This window comes from Homalodisca vitripennis, chromosome 6 (assembly GCF_021130785.1).
Source record: "Homalodisca vitripennis isolate AUS2020 chromosome 6, UT_GWSS_2.1, whole genome shotgun sequence".
Lineage (NCBI taxonomy): Eukaryota > Metazoa > Arthropoda > Insecta > Hemiptera > Cicadellidae > Homalodisca > Homalodisca vitripennis.
The window spans coordinates 41,023,969-41,046,710 of NC_060212.1; the positions used below are offsets into that span (position 1 = coordinate 41,023,969).

The 22,742-nt window shown below is 32.8% G+C and overlaps 1 protein-coding gene across 1 annotated transcript; it reads right to left on the bottom strand.

Annotated features, from left to right (window-relative positions):
* Positions 1–1,967: 1,967 nt before the first annotated feature.
* LOC124365170 lies at positions 1,968–4,240 on the bottom strand. The gene is made up of 2 exons (XM_046821125.1): positions 3,764–4,240; positions 1,968–2,091 (listed from the first exon to the last, which is right to left on the bottom strand). The coding sequence occupies exon 1, from the start codon at positions 4,125–4,127 to the stop codon at positions 3,768–3,770; it is 360 nt and encodes a 119-aa protein (XP_046677081.1). The 5' UTR covers positions 4,128–4,240; the 3' UTR covers positions 1,968–2,091; positions 3,764–3,767.
* Between the last annotated feature and the right edge of the window lie 18,502 nt (positions 4,241–22,742).

The window sequence follows — 22,742 nt, forward strand, 5'->3', positions numbered from 1 at the left end:
ATTCTAGTAGGCGACTGGACATAATTTATATAACCATAAGAAGACAATACATCAATATACTTGGGACCGGAACCTACATTTTTAAGAGTACATATGTTTAAATCGCCAATTATGAAAGTTGGGTCATGTGTAATTTTTAATATGTCTTCAAATTCATCCTTAAATTTCGAAAATATAAATTTACATGATCTATAAATACCATATATGGACAAATCCAGCTTAGTGCCATTTCCTAATGTAACAGTGAGTATGACATTAATGATATCAGCTGTTTGAAGAGAGATAAGTCTATGCGAGTAGTCAAGGTCGGAGTCTACGTAGACAATCACTCCTCCAGACTGGTTTTCAGCTCTGGGTTGCAGCTACAAGTCGAAACCCGGTATCTGGAACTTGTACTCTTCACCAGCCTTAATCCACACTTCACTTAAAATTATAATTTAAGTCTCATTATAATTAAAATTCACTATAAAGTCTCATCAAAATGTTTACGAACACTACGTATGTTTAAGTGAAATATATTTATGTCCAAACCATTTTGAGCAGTCATTGAAAATACACAAATGTCTGTATGGTCCGTTTTTTACAATTTGAAAAACGAGTTACCTAACACTTTTTTCTTTTAACAATTTTTCCACGTCTTCTTCACAGGTCACAACTACAGCTTTACGAGTATTGTCCAATCTAGCAAATACTTTACCTTCCCTGAACCACACATATTGATAACCAATGTCTCTAAGTTTTTTAGTTTTGTACAATAAGTCCTTGTTATAGGCAGTAAGTTGTTCGCCTATAAACACCTTAGCTTGCGGCACATTCCTTACAAAAGCAGTAGACTTCAGATGCTCTCTATTTACCTTCGCCTTAGCCAACACAGTGTTTCTTGTGTGTGTGTGTGTGTGTGTGTGTGTGTGTGTGTGTGTGTGTGTGTGTGTGTGTGTGTGTGTGTGTGTGTGTGTGTGTGTGTGTTCAAGTTCAAGTTCAAAATTCCTTTATTCAACAAAATTTAACAATATTACAAAAAATACAATTTTACTCCCAGTGCGCTTCAGTCAGCGCGTGCGGGAGTGGAGTTGATGAATGCAGTCTATTTCAGTCCATTTTTACACCACTTGCTGTACATATCAAATTATACCATGTAATTACTCATCTTAAATATATTTATCCAATTTAAATTAATTTCAAGGTCTATAAACATGCAATATAAGTAAATACATAACTAAACATGCATTATTTGTTAATATTTCTGCAGTGCAGGACCATACAACATATGTCCTTTAAATTTTTAAAAATTTTTCAAAATTTTCTATATAATACATAACGCCAACAACAAAATGAATAAACGTAACAGAAATATTATAAATATAAATATCAAACAACAATGCAATAAATATATGTGTGTGTGTGTGTGTGTGTGTGTGTGTGTGTGTGTGTGTGTGTGTGTGTGTGTGTGTGTGTGTGTGTGTGTGTGTGTGTGTGTGTGTGTGTGTGTGTGTGTGTGTGTGTGTGTGTGTGTGTGTGTGTGTGTGTGTGTGTGTGTGTGTGTGTGTGTGTGTGTGTGTGTGTGTGTGTGTGTGTGTGTGTGTGTGTGTGTGTGTGTGTGTGTGTGTGTGTGTGTGTGAGAGAGAGAGAGAGAGCGGGCGCACTACCATTAATAATACTATACTCATTAGGTTTTCTTGGAAACACATCAGCATAGAGATCATGAAAATCTTGTATATTGTAACAAATTGAATAATAAACGTTAATAACTACGTTAGATTTTATTATTATGAAAGAAGGTTGAATAAAGAAGTTTCACTGGAACAGGTGTTCACTGAGCGATCCCTCGGCCAAGCCTTGTATTATCATTGACGGTAACCAGAGCAGCACCAGCGCATTCTGTTGACTGTCCTAGTTACTACTTCGGTGAGACGACTGGGTTTGGATTTCTCGGACGTTATGGGAGTAAGTGTTATATAAACAAATAATTTGTAAGAAGTATATCAATTTTTATTTGATAAAAGATAAAAGCAACATATTAGAAGGCAACAGAGTTTCAATAATCCGTGATTAATGTTGGAATGATGAGTGACTACCCGTTGAAAATAGCGTCTGTAATCATAAAAAATTAAAAACATATGCATATGCAATGGCAACAAATATTCTCAGAAAATAAATTACTACCACATTGTAAAAATTAATAGCATAATTAGTGTTCTACTTATGTTCGTGCTTAGATAACAACTTTTATCAATTGAATGTAATATTATTTTGGCATAAGAATCTATGATTTAAACTTCCAAAATAATTAAACTTAAAATCGTAGGAATATATTTTACTTTTACTTAAATTATAAATAGGATAGTTATACCTTTCGTTTATTAATAATACGTACATGCTTACAAAAATTATGGAAACTTAACTTAAATTATGTTACGTACTAGTAAATTTTCTAAAGGCAACTTCCAAAAGTACATGATAATGAATACATGCTTCACTTGACTTCGTGTTCATAATTCATATAGTATTTAAGCATAAATAATCCTCAAATAGAAAAACTCATCTGTAAAACTTTTTCTTATATTAAACATCGTGATTTATGTTCCTTGCCTACAAAAACAATTATAAAAATAATAACAGTTATAAAAGGTGTTTTTTCATTTGCCTTAATTTAAAACTATATCTGTATTAATTTTATTATTTATATTGCATATACATAAAATTGTAATGTGTTTCTAGTTAGTTGTATGTGCATTTTTTACATTTTACCATATTTTAATGTATTTAGTTTTAATTTTAATACAATATTATGTATATATATATATATATATATATATATATATATATATATATATATATATACAGGGTGATTCATGAAGTTCTCCCCCCACTTCTACAGCACATTGTACTAGTAAAAATAATTAAAAAATGTTATATAAACATAGGTCCGAAAACGCTTCGTTAGCGAGTTACAGCTAGCGAAAGATTTCGCCTGAATTCCTGGGTAAAGAGTAAAATAAAGCCATACTGAACTTTCGGAAAGGTTAATTAAGTAAGAAATATCGTGGATTCTTATGTATTTTTACCTGATAAAGCTAATAAAATAGGTTTCAGAACTGTACCTGTAGTAGTTTTTGAGGGATTCAGGGTTAAATGCAAAAAATTGGGGCACGAAAAAATGTTTTTTTTAAGTTTGATGTACAATAACTTTGTTAAATTGGTAATAAATACATAAAATCAACAAACATTAATTGTAGAGAATTTAATTCTGAGAAAATTGATATAATCAAAGTCTAAAATAAAACAGAAATAAGTACCAAAAAATCGATTTTATTCAGTATAATACATTACTAGCTGTAAAGAAATACCGTACGGTATTTAGTTAAAATAAAGCAAAAACAAAATGTTTGTTCCTTAATGATGAGATAAATTGAGAAAACAAGATTAACTGTTAAATAAATTTGTTTGTAAATAAAAATATCATGTTTTATTACGTTGTATTTTTTTTAATAAAAATTTACATCAAATGTTCGAAAATAAATGAAGCAAACATTTTCCCATTATTGTTTACTAATCATCGAAATGCAGTTTTTTGTTTTATTAATTTCTAATTTGGTAACGCACGAATAACAGCTGATCAAAAATGGTATTCTGTACTGTTACGTTAGAACTGTGTATTAGTGGTGTTTTGCAAGCTACAGCAGGAGATCGGGTTCTGTGAATCGTGTTATTAAATGCAATTTTTCTGTGAGTTATAAGGTGTGACTGTATAATTTATATTTACCTTATTATTTCCCAGATTTATTCTTGTAGGACGAATTTTTGTTGGAGGTGTGAGACATCTTGGGCCCACTAGAGTTCTTGCCGCTGGACGGCTTGGTCCCCGGAGCGCTGCTGTGTCGACTAGTCGCAGTGGTCTGCTGACGAGCGTATCCCCCGACCTTGGCCGAAGACTCGGACTGCATCCTAGAGAATGTGGAGCCGGCCTTGACGTCCCCCTGGTAGGACTGTGCCATCGCGGCTATGGACCCTTTCTTGACTCCCGACTCTCGGAACCCGACCACCTTCTTGACCCCAGGTATGCCGCTGATGTGGGGTACCACATAGTTGACTGCCAGGTTTGAAGCTACCTTCTCAAGTTGACTCATGGTGACAACCACTTGTGGACAAGTCCGCACTCAAACACACACTGACTGAATAGTGTTGTTTATCTGCAGAGCCGCGTGAGTCACACCGGAACTGTAGACGCGTGCTCAGCGCTTTGATAGTGATTATCAACAACTAAGCTTAGCTGTGCTATATATAGCAATAACACACATGTATATGCTCGTGACAAGAGCACAAAAGTATATACGAGCACGTGTGCTGTACAGGCAGAAACAGGGGCGGCCCTAGCTTGTGCGGGGCCCGGAGCAATCGTTTGCTGCGTGGCCTCTGGATTTACGTGCACCCCGTTTCCTCCCATTATACAAAAGAATTAGGATCATAAAACAAAACTAACATTCCAAGTTGTCCAGTTTTCATACTTTAATATTTTGTATCTGTATGAATTATGTGAATTCAATTAAATAGATAACAATCATTCGTAACCGTAAGTTGTTTCTTTGTTAATTTGATTCGTTAAAAAGAGTGACCGGTCTCTTTTTAAACCTTATTTTGTTCTTCTTCATGAGGCATTGGATTGTATACAGAATAAGGGTGAGTGAGAATCGATACAATACAAGATTGACATTACTGATAAGAAAATAAATATCAATTCTCACAGACGATTTGGACCTGTGCTATCAAGAATGCTATCAGACTCTAAATCCAACGTCTTAGACCCCTAGGCTGACAGCGTTCCCGAACGGACCATTTTCATTGGTTGGTTACTATATGTAAAATTATCGAGTTTACAGTTCTAAAACGTATAAATCAACAAACAACATTTTATAACATTCTTGTATTATATAAATTTACAATTTCTTGTATACTACATACAAATTGTTTGGAGGTATTTCTGGCTGGTTTTGAACTACTTTACACAATATTGTAATTCCAATTGAGACAAACAAACAGCAATGAAGTTTTGTGAAGACTATACTTTTAAACTAAGAACACTGTAAATTACTAGACTGTTGTTGTTATAGCAGTAGTTATTTTTAAACCACAATTTTAATTAATACTGTAGTTTATGTTATGTCTGGAATATATATTGTTTTTGCGGGCTTCCCAAAGCCCGGAACCGGTGAAGCCACCTGGTGGTTGGTGGCCCAGGGCAGAAAACAAACACAGAAACGCTAATTGTCGGGAGTATAGGAATGAAAATAGTTTACCCTTTCAAGACCAAATGGGCTGTAATTAATTTGTATAAGTGTATTAGGGATTATAAATGATTTTTTAACATTGCCATGAAAAATAGTCCAACACAACTATGATACATGCTACCATATATAAATCAGGAAGGGGTTCACTTTGTGTTGCGTAACAGACTTCTCTAAGGTTGCAGGTAACATGTCAAATCTATGTCACTTCTTTCTCCAGATGGTTGAACATGCACTTTCATATCATTCATATTTATATATATATATATATATATATATATATATATATATATATATATATACTAGGGAGAGCTAGTTGTATCTGTTTGTAACCAAATATGTATGTAGATACAATGGAGATAGATGATCAAAGCAATCCAAGCGTATCAGAATTGCAGACAACTTGGTCAACACGTTATAATGTGTCAGTCACGTGACACTAGGTCACCTTTGGGCTATAAACTATACATCTGATGTTGATTGTGTTTATGCATTGCATCTAAACGCTGCTTTTGTCAAGTACGTATCATATGTTCCCTATACGTTTAAGGGATGCCCTAAATGTATTCTGTACTAAAGTCTATTTGATTTGGTTTTAATATTTTTTATTTTACTTTGCATTCCGTCTCTATCGACTTTTAAAATTAGAAATAATTGGTTAATATTACAGCTACAGTGATTGAAGAAAAATGGAAGAGATGGAAGTGTCATTACCATGAAGGTGGTAAATGGAATTTGCGCCTGTTAAGTATTTTTTATCCTGAGCTGTAGTTAAGTATCAAAGCTACTAGTCGTTCAGACCAGCTTTGTCTCAGAAATATAGTGGTGAGGCCAATAACTTTATCTTCTCGTTATGCAAAATCACTACGTACCGTATTAGCTCGTCTCAGAGCCTGGAATGCTTGGTTGGGTTTGAGCATCAACACATCGTGCCGCTGGTTATATAGTTAGGTAGCCGTGAGAACTGAAGTGTGTGGAATAAAATGGCTACCAGAGCTGCAGGTGCTTCAGGAGCTGTACGGAATCAGACAAATCATCCACCTCATCTACATGCTGCTCTTTTGGTAATTTTTCAATTAAGAATCATATCTGCTATTATAAAATTATTTCACAAATTATATTAGCAAATTATGAAGAAATAAAGTATTTACAGTATAAAAACCCATTTAGTTATTGCAAATTTATAGATAAGTCATTAATCTAAATCATCACATGGTATGTGTGCTATCGTGAGTTTTGTTTACTTTTTTGTCAACGCAAGGACATGAAAGGACAGCATGAAATTTACCACCGTTATATATTACAAAAACATTATATTTCTACGTTTTAATGATAAAAACTACCCTCTTCTTCAGGTATCAAAATTCTTATACATACAAAAACTTATACACTAAAAGGTGCAGCAATGAACTGCCACACAGTGCAGTGAAATCACTTGAGTTCATCCTCTCCAGTGTCAACTTCATACCGTTCATGTACCAGTCAGGTATCACTTAAATAAACCTTTAAATGGCAGTCCATTAGCGCACATTTTTATTTATACGTTTTTTATGTTTGAGGGTTTTTTTTAACCCTGAAGAATAGGGTACCTAACAATCTGTGAACAGTAGTGTTGTACATTTTTGTACATATAACGAAGCAAATTGCAACGACATAGCATTCGAGGCAAACGTACGAAATCATGCTATCCATTCAAATCATCCATTATCGATAATAAACTTTAAACAGAGTCAATTCCATTTCATAAACATTGTTGAAAGAACTCTAAAAGAATGAATGGCATGTAGAATGAATGGTAATATTCTAAAATTTCTATTTCTAACTTTTTAACATTTAAGATCGAGATCCTTCAAAAGGAGCATTAAATAAATATCTAAGGAAATTGAACATTGACTGAGATGAAACGAACAAACCAAATTTAACAAAATTAGGCATGTGAATGTGATTAGAAAACAACCTAGATATAAGTATGTTTTGTTTTTTATTTTTAATAGGTGTGTTTTTTTTTTTAGAAAAAGTAATCCTATATTTTGGTATAATGTCCATTATTACAGCAAAATAGAAATAATAGCTGATAAATCTATATAATCATCTCTTAGAAAAGTAATCTTCTAAAGTTACAACAGTTGTAATATCCAATAATAAATTATGTCCGTCATCGAGACCATGCAAAAAGGAGTATCTAGCAGAAGGCATTTTCAAGGGTGTGTTAGCATGGCGATTAGTTCCAAAAGAATGAAAATGGAATCACGCAAATTAGCTCTTAACATTTTCCCACTTTATTTCGACATATGTAGTTCTGCATTGACAAGACGGTCATTGTCGCAATGAGATCAGTTATTATTTTAGGACCCCTCACTCAAGAATGTTACTAAGAGTTCGGATACCCGTTTCGAATCCGTTATTCGAGTGACTAAGTCACAAAAAGTTCGCTTACCCGTTTAGGATCTGTTACTCAAGTAACCGATTGTCCAAACCGCATTCGAAAAATGTCGTAAATAAAGCAATAAGCGCAACCTCTTGTCGATTTTGGCATTGCAACCTGTTTCGGCTTCAATTCGACTCTTTAGTCGAGGGTTTCAGCTGCATCACACATTCACCTTAGAACAGGATGGAGATTTTTGTCACAAAATGTTACTCCATTTTGCCAAACTTCTTGGTTGATGAGGTAACATTTTTCAAGTAAGACGAAGAAATGTCTAGTATGATTACATTTTAATTGTTTGAAAATTTATTTTGTGATAAAATTAATATTTTTCATTAAGTTTTTTTATTACTGAAAACAAAGAAATCGATTAGTGTCATGTGAAAGGCGAGTTTTATATAAAATGGAAGCATGTAAGGTTATACTAGTGATTTGAACTGATATTATAAACTGCTTCCCAATATTCTCCATAACAAATGCTAATATAGTTTTGGTCTATATGAAAATATAATTTTGACCGTGGGCATCTCACTACGACTATCCTAACCGTACAAAAATCTTTACCAATGATAATAAAATGGGGTAATGTTTTGCAGTACTTTAGCATTGTCTATTTTAGTTACCAATAATTTCTGAGCAGAATACAGTGCTTTATTATCAGCAATGGTTTAGAGTTCTTTCGGAGCTTTGAGAGTTGACTGTGTCTACACCAAAGGTAATTCCTGCCGTTGTTAATTACGTAGGAATGTTAACAATAAATGGATCAAGGCAAGGGTGGGGTGGAGATGAATGGGGTAGTATTGGGGCTGACAATAACTAATGAATCGGTCTATAACACTTGTACAATGCAGCTGATTAATAACTCTACGTCATCCATCATTTGGAAGTGTTAGCGGTAGAAGCCGATTCTGTACACAGCCCCCGCCTGACAGTAATGAATGCTAAATATTACAGTATGAGTTATATCAATTAATTTCAAAGGCTAAACATTTTGTAGATCAAACCTTATACACGTGTAAACTTATAAAATTGAAATAGTATGTAAGTAATATGTTATATCCACTACGTTAATTTGTATTTTTTATTTTATTTATATTATTAAAATTAACTGAAAATTGTAAGTTAAATAAATTAGTTGATCTGCAGGGATCTGCATTATCCTCTTTTTGTTTCATGTACACATTATAAAATTAACAGTAAACTATTCAAGCCTTAGAATTTATGGATGAGTTATATATTTGTGTCGAATATAAAGTTTACAGAAATTACTTTAGGAAATAATTAGGATATAACGGTAAATAGGTGTACTATGTATCAGTTCTCAAGTAACCAATGACAATATGATGTAAAATAATTTATGTTCCTTTATTCTATGTTAGGTATCAAACAGATTCCGGCTTACTTTTAATGGACGAAAATATCTAATTTACCTTATTGAGCAAGAATTTAACGAGCACTGGATGATTATATAATTTGTTAATATTACATTACAGCAGGTCCATAATCAACCTAATGCAATATAGCTCTTTTATATAGCTCAATTAATTCTAGATTATGGAACTTTAATTTAGAAAATTCTTTGAAGTAGACCTTATTTAATCTGAATACTATTTACATTAATCTAAATTGAGTTAATCTATGTTTTCAGAAGTAATAGCTGGTAAAGTAATTAAAAGTAGAGTAACTTGGATGACATTACACTTTTAAAAGATGTGTGCTGTGAGACAAGCAAACAAAATCGTAACGTATTTTTCTATTCAATAACACAAGTACGATAACTTCTCTTCAAATTTAGAGACATCTTCCAATCCTCCATCGTCAAAACTATGTTGTAAACGTTCTAGTTCTACCTCGTGAAGTGTAAAAATTCTAAGCACCTCGGCTTACCATGGCCGTAAGAATAATTTATCTCATTTGTAACTAATCAATAGTTATTTCAAAGTATACTGAAAAATAGTTTTACCTCTTTCTCTAGATATCACTTAATTGACCCCCATGGTAGTCAGGGGCGGTTCCAGGGCTGATTTTCAGGGGGGGCTATCTTGTTTTTATGTAGCTCATTGGTCATTGAAAAGTCCTCTTTTATGCTGTATTGCTGTAACCACAATTTTAATTCACAGAGAAATTTTCGCTACGTCAAAGTCCTTGTAAATCAAGAAAAACGTGAAAAATGTTTAATTCTAACATTTTAAAATTGTAATTTTAAGCAATTTAAAGTCAAAGAGGTTTAATATTTTAACGTAAATTGGATGGTTACAGAGAAACTGCTACTGTTTACTGAAAACAAGTTTATTGTGTACAAGATGGCTTTTAAAACAAATACTGGTTCAAAATACAAAACTTATAACACAAACTCAAGCCTTCTTGCACCTTTCTTTGCAAATCGTTCTATTATTTTATCTGTGTCCACTTGAAGATGCCTGTGAACGTGAAGCATGCAAAGGCCCGTGAGACGTGTTTCTCCCATTCTTGATCTCAGCCAAGTCTTTACTCTTCTTAAAGTGGAGAAAGTCCTTTCTGCCGAAGCCACACTGACTGGAAATAAAATAATAAAATCACTCATGGAACTGAAATAGTTATTATAAAATATAGACTACATATTAATTTTAATGAATTTACTTATTTTGTGTTCATGAATGAAAAAATTACTATTACTTGCTTGTGTGTTACATTTATATTTATTTAAGTTAAACTTGGAAAACAATTTTATTCTTAGGTTAGTTCTTATAGTATACTCTTCAGGTAATACAGTACCCATTCTGTGTGCTTTTCCATTTAAACCCACATATCTAAAGTATGTAAAGTCACCCAGCCAGCCCATACCTATATGACTAATTTTATTTATTAATTTACGTACCTGGAAGTGTGACCAAGATTTTGAGAACATCATGGATAATTGGAAATATATTTGGGTCACAGGAGTCTATCACTTTCAATATATCTTCAGGGAGTTTTACATTTTGCTCTTTCTCCTTCTTCATCTTCCAGTGATTTTTCCACAGGTCCACTTCACCTTCAAACTGAATTTCATTACTTAGGGTATCTCCATCACCGATAATAGGTGCAAACTGTTCGAAACCTTTTTTTAAATTGACAATGAGATCATTTTTTTCTCTGGCATCCTCAACTATATTGGTGGGAATTATTCATCGTAGGCCAAAACATTCCAGTGAGCTATAACTTAACCTGGATGTTAAGTCAGCACAAACATTATCAAGAAGAGGTATATAAATAGATCGTCTGTAGTACTCTTCTACGTCTCCTGGGTGATTTGATCTCTTAGTTTGACTGCCCGTACGTCTTGGTAACTTCAATTCAACATCCAGCTCCTCTGCTAGCGCTTTGGTTTCAAAAAATATTTGTTTGAATATATCATCACATTTAATCCTTCTTTCTTTTAATGTTGCCATGGTGTTGGTGACTGCGGTAGATGCCCGGTTAGTGTCAAGTGATGGTGTTTGTAGAAGTCGACTGAGCGGCAATGAGACTTTTAGAACATCAATCAATGACATCATTGATATTAAAAACTCAGCCGTGCATAAAGAGTTGAGCAAAGTCGCTGCAACTGACGACTGACTAGATGCGAGTGCCTTTTGACCACTGAAACTGATTGTTAACTTAATACTATTTAAAAATAAATACTTTCTGTTTGACTCGTTTTTATACTAAAATAATTATTGTTAATTGATATGTACGAGTATTGGGATTCAATTTTGGTAGAACTTATAGATTATAGAAAATATTACACTAAGCTTTCCTAGTATTTCGGGGGGGCCATGGCCCCCATGGCCCCTTCCCTGAAACCGCCCCTGATGGTAGTAGAACATTGTAACAGTTCATCACAATTTGATCTTGTTGTGCAGCTTGGAGAGTTTACGATTTAAAATTTTAAAAACTAACCGTTAAAAAGAGTATCAAAATATTTACTTTTAATCAGTAAATACAAACACTTAACCTGAAGTAAAGTTCGCACGCAGTGTATTAAATTTCCTTCAGTGTAACAGAAAACGTACTTCAAGTTTAGGAACTAAACAGAGACAAGAATAATAGACTCTATTGTGCGGATTCCACCCCACCACGCCACTTGGAGACTTTTCCGAGAATTAAACAAAGTGACTAAATAATTACAGTCCAAAGTTTCTTGTTCAGAAAGGAACTACTCCAACTGATAAACAAAGGAGTAGTTTTAAAGAACTATATATCAGTAACTTGATGCTTTGTTGTATTTGCATCCGAGGTGTTAAATAAGTTTCCTTAGTTGCAGGACAACTTTAAGATCTATTTTGATAAGAGAGGCATTTTCATCATTTTAGTAAATTTCTCAAGGGTGTTTTGAAACTCTTGTTGGATATTTTAGGATAATATGCCTATGCGTATAGTAGACTCATTTTTAGCTACAGTTTAATTTTTATGTTTTGGTATTCTGTCTGTGTGTATTTATTTGCTTTTATTAAGACATATTTTTTTTAAAAAACCCTTACACGTACATAAACGTTATTTTGTATGGATATTGAAAATAATATTAGTAGTCTAATAAAATAATTACAATTTTGTATCTATCCATTTCAATATGATGGCCAATTAAAAATTATTATTAAAAACTCAAACACGTCACTACTATTTCAAAACAATACATTTTTATAAAATCCTGTTACAATTCCAACTTTTAAAAGTATACCGTACTTTAAGTAAATTAAAAGCACATAAACGAATGTAGCACGTACGCTACGTATTATTCTAGTCAGTTCTTAATGCTACAAGTAAAATTTTATTTACGTGAAAAGGTAATAATTTAATGTATTTAGTAGCATCAAATGTATCTAGAAGCGTATTTATTTTGTAACATTTTTTAATACTACAATCCACCTGAGCTTAATTATTGTAGTACAATATACCTAGAATTAGTTATAGGTTCTTATACCTCGTATATCCGTTCAAAAGTTTATTGTTTTAAAATATACTTAACGAAATATAATAAAGACTTGATCACTCTAATAAAACAAATTAATCATTATAAGATATTTTAAAATACTACAAACATGAAATCGTTGCGTTGACTTGATTTACTTGTTTATGTCAATAGTCTGTAAATGATAAATAAATACTCAATTTATTATTGAGTAATCATAGCTCTTCTTTATTACTTTAATATTTTTAGTATTATACTTATATGTTTATATTACTTTTATTTCATTGTTATTATTCACTTTTATCCCGGTTTAGTTAGATCAGTAATAGTAAATATATTCAGGAATCTTGTAAAAAGTATTCACTAGTTAATCCTATATTTAATTTATTTACTGAGACAAATTATTAGATTTGGCTTAGTTGCTTTTTTAACTAAAATTTTTAATGAATCTAATAAGTTTGTACTATTCTTTATATGCACCTGACCAAAAATGTTTTTTAAATACTTTTTGTATATTACATTTTGCATAAAATGTTTCAAGAAAAAAAAATTATTACAGTTATAAATGAATTATTGTTTTTATTTTACTATATTTAAAGTTAAAAATAACTTGAAAAATTATTTCTTACAAAGATCGGCAAAACGGACAAAATAGTGCATGGTCTTTTAGCAGATACATTGCAGTATATTTTATTTTTCAACTCCTTCCAATGCCAACTTCAAATCTTCTAAATACTTAAAAAATGTCTACACTATTTTATATTTGATCTTAAATCATTTTAATAAGAATAAAGATATCAAGTTTTCAAAAGTTTGTTTCGTTATGCATTTTCTAACAAGGCATGACGAGAGGGAAGGTAATTGTATGTTTTCTGTGCTGACATATTTCCTCGTGGGTTTACACTTGACTATATGAAAGACCAGAATAGTAATTTTTAGTAATTTCGAATAATTTTTGTATCCTGATTAGTAACAATCAAAGATTAATAGTGAAGTTTATAACCAGTTTCTATGTCAACTACGGGTATAGCAAATATTATTTATAAATTATCAGAATTTTCATAAAGGGTAGAGTTTACTCTGAGTATACGGGGAGGTTTTGGTTACGGATTGTTATGTTCTATTTATTTCAAGTAGGAGAACGCCAAATCACGTGTCGCGTAAAAGGCTTAGTAGAGGTTGCATGCAAAATTGCAATTATTTCATTTTCAGAGATGTCCTGTATACAGACATACAGACAACCATACAGGGAATAAATTCTTCCATCATCTCGCAGAGAAAAGGGAAATTTTGTTAGCCTACTGTGTTATATGCTTTAGCAACGCTCAGCTAAAGTCTAAGGTTGCAAATGTACCACCATAGAACTCATTTTTTCTACCAAAAATTCCGTTTTATTCAAACTCGTCTACACATAAAATCTTCCTCAAGAAATCTTACCAAATGATACACTTACATATTTTTAACATTACGTTCGTTAAGGTGTCAGAGCAGTGTTTAAATGCCAAAGGGGCATTGTAGCAAGTATGGCGGTTTTCGCAACATAACCGAATCAAGCAACGTCGAGGGTGGCTGCTGCTTGGATGGGTTCTAACTGCTCAGCGATTCTGTCCTTTCAAGCAGCCCGCCTGCCCGGCCATTGTTGGTGGTTCGGAAGTCACCTCTAAGCGGGATTATCTAGCTCTAACTTCACCACGCCACGGTAAAATAAAACATTTTTTTTTACATTTGACTTTTAAATATTAAAAGTTTACATACATAAACACCAAATTGTAATGTAGCTTGGTGTTTTATTTTTAGAAATTAAGTTTCTTACAAAATTAAAAACCTAAAGACCCGTTCGTTTTCGAGATATCGACATACAGACAGATATAGAATTTTTCCAGTTTTACAATCACTCAGCCAATCAAGAATATAGTGCTTATAAATGAACTTTTAATAGCCACATTCAAACTTCTATTGACTGCAGGCCTTCTATTGACGTAGTTTGGGTTTATAAGTTATCCCATCAAGAAAGTTCCCAATCAGTTAGAAGAATTGAATGTATTTCTACTCTGTATAAATTGGATATTACTTTGCCTTGTCCACGAGTATTGAATGTCAAAGTTTTAGAAAATGTTAATGTCTCCAAGTATCAACTTCCTCCAAACTTTGATGTTTTATTTTTCTTGCAGCGGGGTTAATCTGTTTGTACAAGATCCTTGGTGCAGTTTCTTGCAACAAAGTTTGATCTGTTCAGTCCTTTTATTTACTTTTATAAACTAGATTATTGCTCTTTTACAAAGTTTTACTCTCGTCATTTTGTGTCCTTATTTATAAGAGTTTTAAATTCTTTGACATTAAATTTATTCTAGGGTAAGAGTTATCTAGGTAATGCTAAGTAATTCATACTGTTATTATTATTTACTCAACGTAAGTACTCTGTCTTTGAGCAGACGACGTTGAAACGATAGTCTCAGATCAGCCTCAATCAATGCAGATTAAGATCTATTAACGTATATTTCAAGGAACTTATCTAAAATCTAAAAAAGTTTTTTTTATAAAATATAACGTATAAATCAATACAATACAGAAATTGTTTTTTGATATACGAGTGTTAAATAAGAATATTTATTGTAAAAATACAAATTTTGTATGTAACGTGGTAGAGTATTTTTATTCTAAGCTTTAGCAGCAGTAGCAAAAAATAAATTGCCTTTTATAGCCATAAATCTATAGACACTAGATAATTGCAAAAAGGTAATTATAATATATATATATATAGACTTAACATTATAAAACTTTATAAAGTGTTAGTTAAAACATACCTTGAGTGTTGGTAAGGTTACATTTTTCTATTTTATTGTTATTTTTATACATTGCCTGAAAGTGCAAGTCCTTTTTTATTTTATTATTATTTTTATTTTTAATATTTTATTATTTTATCATATTTTTATACTTTATTGTTAATTATCTGTACTATACGTCACTCATTGTTATTGTATATTTTACGAAACATTTTTTTGTTTGTTCTTATAAATTTTTTTCCATTATATTGTTCATGTTTAATGATTTGTTACTGGTTTTGCCCAATCAAAAATAATACTACTTTATTATTTATTATTTTTCTTAAATTATTAAATAATCATTTCACTTTAACAATTACTATTGAGTACGTTTTCGATCAGCTGATGAATCTAGCCCGCTTTATAACAACTGAATGTAATTATAGCTAGGTATAAATGAGAAGGTGTAAACAACCTGAATCATGCCCACCAAAGGTAACTCGGGTAAGTGAAAACAAGAATCAGCGTTTGGTCCAGGATAAAACCAATGAATTGCAATAGATTTCATAAAAGGATGGACGCTTTGAGATGTACCCTGTTTAGATCAAAAACTGGCTCATTGAATATATATTTCTTGCTCAATCATTTGGAAATTCCTCTTCAAAGCACATCTTTCCCGCTGAAGTATCGATGAGGTAACGCAAAATGTTTAAATTATAGCACGAAATATCAGTCACACAACGTCACTCTTGGATACGTTAACTTATTTACCACGTGCAGAAGGATTCTATAAATTGCGCCAGGAATCAGAATCCAAACTAGGGTACGTTATGACTACCCCGATTGAAAATGCGAACTGCGCCACAAGAAGTTTCTGTAACTGAGAGCGGGCAATCACTGTTTGTCTTTCCCGGGCAGTTGTGGCGCTACACAGGCTAGCAGTCAATTACAGTCATGTACGAGGTTACCTTACTCGAGCACATCTCATTATTCAATCAGCTTGCATCATGGATGTTGGGTCAATGCTGTTTGTCTCACCCGGGCATTTGTGGCGCTACACAGGCTAGCAGTCAATTACAGTCATGTACGAGGTTACCTTACTCGAGCACATCTCATTACTCAATCAGCTTGCATCATGGATGTTGGGGCAATCACTGTTTGTCTCACCCGGGCATTTGTGGCGCTACACAGGCTAGCAGTCAATTACAGTCATGTACGAGGTTACCTTACTTTAGCACATCTCATTACTCAATCAGCTTGGATCATGGATGTTGGGGCAATCACTGTTTGTCTCACCCGGGCATTTGTGGCGCTACACAGGCTAGCAGTCAATTACAGACATGTACTAGGTTACCTTACTTTAGCACATTTCATTACTCAATCAGCTTGGATCATGGATGTTGGGGCAATCACTGTTTGTCTCACCCGGGCATTTGTGGCGCTACACAGGCTAGCAGTCAATTACAGTCATGTACGAGGTTACCTTACTCGAGCACATCTCATTACTCAATCAGCTTGGATCATGGATTTTGGGTCAATGCTGTTTGTCTTTCCCGAGCAGTTGTGGCGCTACACAGGCTAGCAGTCAATTACAGACATGTACTAGGTTACCTTACTTTAGCACATTTCATTACTCAATCAGCTTGGATCATGGATGTTGGGGCAATCACTGTTTGTCTCACCCGGGCATTTGTGGCGCTACACAGGCTAGCAGTCAATTACAGTCATGTACGAGGTTACCTTACTCGAGCACATCTCATTACTCAATCAGCTTGGATCATGGATTTTGGGTCAATGCTGTTTGTCTTTCCCGAGCAGTTGTGGCGCTACACAGGCTAGCAGTCAATTACAGACATGTACTAGGTTACCTTACTTTAGCACATTTCATTACTCAATCAGCTTGGATCATGGATGTTGGGTCAATGCTGTTCGTGTGGCGGCAGGAATTTTGGAGCATAGATCAAATGCTGATTGCTTGCAGTAAACAGTATTTTAGCTCCTACGCTCACGCGGCCATCGTCACAGCTATAATCATGGTTTTCCGGTTCACACCGTGTCGATTAATACTAAACAAACTACGAACTCTAGGACTATTTCGGCCTCGCTGTGGAGAGCCAGCTTCGGTCTACACATGTTAGTTGAACCGAAACTGCCAATAAACAGATCCGCTTATAAAGGTGAGTTGAGTAGGACGGAGCTATATCGTGATTCGCCTTTGCTCTTTATCGATCGCTGTATTTCAGCCATTCAGAGAGCAGGATTTTTGGAGATATGATTAAGTTTTATCATGCTTGCAAAAATACATCACTTGTATTACGTCAGATATCAGTTCTCTAAACCTCCAGTTTGAGTTGAATTTGTCATACCTAACAACGGCAAAAGACTATAATTTTCCTTTTTATCCTTAAAAACCATCGATCTTCAATAATAATATATATTATTTTATTACATTTATTTGAGCCCTTTCATGACAGATTGGTACGCCATGCCACGTAACAGGCTTCGCTAAGGTTGCTTGCAAAATGTCAAGTCTATAGCTCATTTCATTTATAAAAGGTGACAGATAGACAGACAGATACGATTTTTATATTGTACAGGCTGACCAAAAAACCATTACATTTACTTACACATAAACATTACATACATATGCAACTACAACTACTATTACACTATACATAACTATGAGAAATAAAGAGAAAAAACAGCAAAGGAAAGCCTGTTTGGAGTGATAAATATCATAAAATTAACAGAAAACTAGTAGCTTTACAAACAATACAGTAATATTTTTAGCAAAACTTATTTATTTTTAATCTGAGTGGAGCTCGTGAAAAACTCTACAAAATTAATACAAAAATCTTAACTATACATAAAATAATTAACTAAGCCTATATGTAAAAAAATTAAACAAATAAACATGGAGAACATAATAAACATAACTAGAACATAATTAGATGATGCATTATTATCATTATTGGAAACAGATTACAAGGAAAGGAAACAATCTCATTTTAAACATTAATTTTAAAAAGTACCTCTTCAATATCCTCATAGACAATAGCCACTTTGTAAGCTGTTTGAGAAAAATATTAATTGAATATTGACTCTTTATATGCTGCGGTAACAGATTAAAAAGTGTTGGTGCTATAAAAATAAACGTTTTTGTGAAGAAAGTATTTGAAGGTTTTGGTACTAATAAGTCTTCTGCATTTCTTAATTTAAGTTTAAATTTATTTGTTGACTTATGGTTCTTGCTTATCAAGAAAAATATTTTTAAAACTTTAAAACAAACATATATCTTAAAGGAAGAATATCCAACCTCAAAAACAAAGGGTAGGATGATTCAGTTTTCTTTCTTTTCATGATTATTCTTATAAAATGTTTTTGAACTGTAATTATCGGCTTTAAATTAAGTATGTACGTTCCTCCCCAGCATATTCCATCCTACTGTTCACCAGGGAGAAGTATATCATTCTTAACAATTTAGTATTACACATATTTATCAAATAATAGAAGATTCTTATTACATTATTTAGTTTTTGTTTAAGTTTTGAAATATGAGTTTTCCAGTTTAAGTCTTTATCAAGCCATAACCCCAAATATTTCAGTGAATCCTACCTTACTACTAGACTGCAATTTATATCACATTGAGAATTAGTGCTTATACAGTTAAGACATTTATACATAATTTTATTTTTAAAGCGTGGATAAGGCACTTTTAACGAAAAATTTATGTATTTGGTTTTTTGAGGACTTAATATCATATTTTTAATTGAACACCACCAATTGAAAAGGTCTTGTGGATAGGCAGACAGACACTCATATAGAAAGTACATTGTGAAAATAATAGTTACATATCATCCTTTTTGGAATAACTGTTGCAATTTTTATTTTTATCTTCAACAACTCGGGTCTACGCACAGGTCACTATTGCCTATGTAGACCCATTTCCTTAGAGCAACCTTTTACTGAGGCAGATAAGACCATAATTTACTATAACAACTGTGTTTTGCTAATTTTATTTGTTCCTTTTTATAATAAAAATATTAATTCTATTGTATCTTTTCTGTTCTGTACATATAGTAAATTCTTTTTGGAAATAAACGAATTCATTCATTTATCATCATACATTTCCCTCGGAAGACAAAACAGGGATTGTGTCAGTTTAGTGAGTGATGGTTTTCAATGATGCTCAGCCAAATTCCGTGGATGACGGATGTGCACAATAATAAAACTCACTTTTTTACGTATAAATGGAGTTTCATACAACATATAAAGGCTGCAAATAATATCTTTCTCGAGACACCTTACGAATAGTAATACTACATGTTACCATGTCACAGCTAAAGTGTCATATGATTGTACTCTGTTTACAAATTTATTTATTCAGGAATTTTCTCGTTGTCATCATAGATACCCAAAAGACCAAAATAAAAATGTTTGCTACCGCTCAGCCATGTCCCTTGGACTCCCATGTAACTCTGTGCTGTGTAAAGAAATCAACCTTTGTGCAAAATTTGAAGTCTGTAGGTCAGTTAGCTCTCGAGGTATTGTGTGGACAGATAGAAAGAAAATTTCTCTTCAGCTCCTTCAGTGATCGCTAAAGTTCAGTGATCAATCAAGGCTCTAATCCAGTGCTGGTATTGAATTACGCTGTTGCCACACATTTACGACATTTTAAAGTATGTCAGCATTGAATACAGTTTATCCACAGATTTAAAAGTTAATTAAAATACGATTTAAAACGTCGACATTAGATTTTGCACTAGTGTAATAACTCACTTCTGCATCATTAGACAAGTGCAAATACCACCGGGACTGGGACCGTATAAAGCACTTCGAGTCAAAGTTTTGTTAAATTGAAACCACTCCAAGCACCACTTTTGACGTGCTCCTGTCAAAGGTAAACTGTGTCTGACTTCCGACTGATTGCACTCAGCTTGGAGCAAATAAGGCAAGACTGTTTACGTTTATTAAAACTTCATTTATTCCACGCCCACCGTATTCAAATCGGTAAATGTCAGAATCAACATGAAGTTTGTTGATTACCTCGTATTCCATTACTTAGTCAACAAATCCAAGCATATTGATTAACTGTTTTCTAAGTAATGTTTAAAGCTAGTTGTATTTTAGAGTTAATACACTTGATAGTAAGTTTCAGATTGTAACTCGTTCTGTCCTCGAATTCATACAGGGTTTCTTTATTTATTTTAACATAATGCTCAACATTATTTTACTTAACGAAACTATGATTTAACTGACTAAATATGTGACTAGGTTATGAATAGAATAACGTTTTTATAGTACATATGGGTGCATTGTTTTAATATTTAAAAAACTATAGAGTTAGTCAATGTATTCAGTAAAAATAAGTTAGAAACGATTACAAATATTGATTTTCTACTCGATTAGGAAAGTCTTGTCGTTCTCAAACCACCGTCTAGCATTGTCTAAGGGAGAGGTAGCATTCGCGGGTATTTTTTTGTCTTAATAAATAATACGTCAGGACTAAAACCTGTCAGGTATAATATAAGGTTACATTAATCTTTAAAAATTTGTATTGGAGAATTTTTAGAATGTACAGGAGTTTATAACTGGGTGAAACTTATATTCAGGAATTTGAACCTTTCATATAAAATACGTCAACTAAAGCCTTGACAACTGAGATAAAAATTTACTGTTAATAATAATATATAAATAAATATATATTTGAATTTGTATTATTCGTAACTAAATAAACGTTTGTATATTATTAGATAAACATTTCCTTCATTATTCTTTAAATTAATCTTGATTGGTTGTGTTCATATCACAATATCCGTTACTAGCCACTATTCTATAGACGTTTATCATATAAAAATTTTGTTCTTTTAAAAGACCAATATTGACCATGTTTAAACAACCGTCTTTTGTTAAGTTATAAATTAAGTTCTGAAGTACGGTTTGCTGAGCTTTTTTTAATGGTTAAGACCTTTGAAATTAACCTAAAATTCCGTTTAAAGTTTCAATGACACCCCCATATAGGGGTGTGATGTTATTGTGTATGAAAATAAATAAAGATAGCTGTATAGAATTTGAACAAGTTTTTTTTTATTTTATGGAGGTGTCCAGACATTTTACACAACTTTTATTTTAGCTTTCAATTTATCCGCTTATAGCGCAGTAACATGTTCAAAACATTTCAACCTTGATGTCTGCCGTGTACAGGATATTTGAAAGTTATTAAAGACTGGCTCCTAGAAAACCCCTTTCTACAGTAATAGGGAATTTTTTTAAGCAGATCAGTGTTACTAGATTGTTTTAATTTATCAAGTTGTTCAACTGTCTTGATGTAAGATTTCTATTTTTTTTGTGCATGGATTTTTTTTTGCATGGACTGACTGTAACCTGCATGGTTTGTTTAAACTAGTTTAAATTTCGATATGTGATTTGTATTTTTATACCTAATGGCATAATAAATTATTGTATCATATTTTACATTTGTGATTTTACACTAATGTTTTTTTATGTTTATCCCTCACATTTCTCTCAAGTTCAGACAACTTCAAAGCGTTGTTAACACAATCTAAATTTTAAAATATTTTTCCACACTATGGAGATACGTCTTTCGTCAACAGTTTTAAATGGAACTTCCAGTAATATACAGCCGCTTAACATGTGGGGTGGGCAGGGGGAAGCTGTGTCATGATTGGTGATTTTGTGACTTTGGTGATATGTGAATTTCGATTGCTACAAAAATCCAAATTCAACCATAGTGTAGGAAATACAATTTATTCGGACCGGAAACGCTCCTACACGCACACATTCTAATATAAGAATTAGTCGCAATTTTGTTTAACTTATGATCTTCTCAGATATGAACTGTGAAATATTATCTAGGCCTAACTAATATAATGCCTACTTCCGTTTGAAAAATATCATGGGGCTTTATCATACTTTCACTACGAATGGTACGGTATTTAGTTTTTAAAATTTTGCGCTAAGCTGCGGGTAACTGCTAGTATCGCCCATGACGAAGTTAACTAAAGAAAAGATGACAGTGGCAGTGATCGTTCAATTCCCCAATCATTTCTCAAAGGCAATGAGTTGATGTAGAAAAGATTGAGTCAAGTGATACAAAAGGGAGTAAATGGAAAGTACTCCATCACTTGGGCTGCTGATCCATCATTGTGACACCTGTTTTCTTATTTTGCCAAATAAAAGGTTGAAAAATTATATGTCTTCAGATTATTACACTTTACTTCTTTTGTATTGTCTATTTATTCATCGTACTGTTCTGGGTACAGATAACTGATGTTAATATATTTAATAATATCAGTATAATACTACATAAAAAATAATAAAAATATCGGTGTTTACAATGTCTT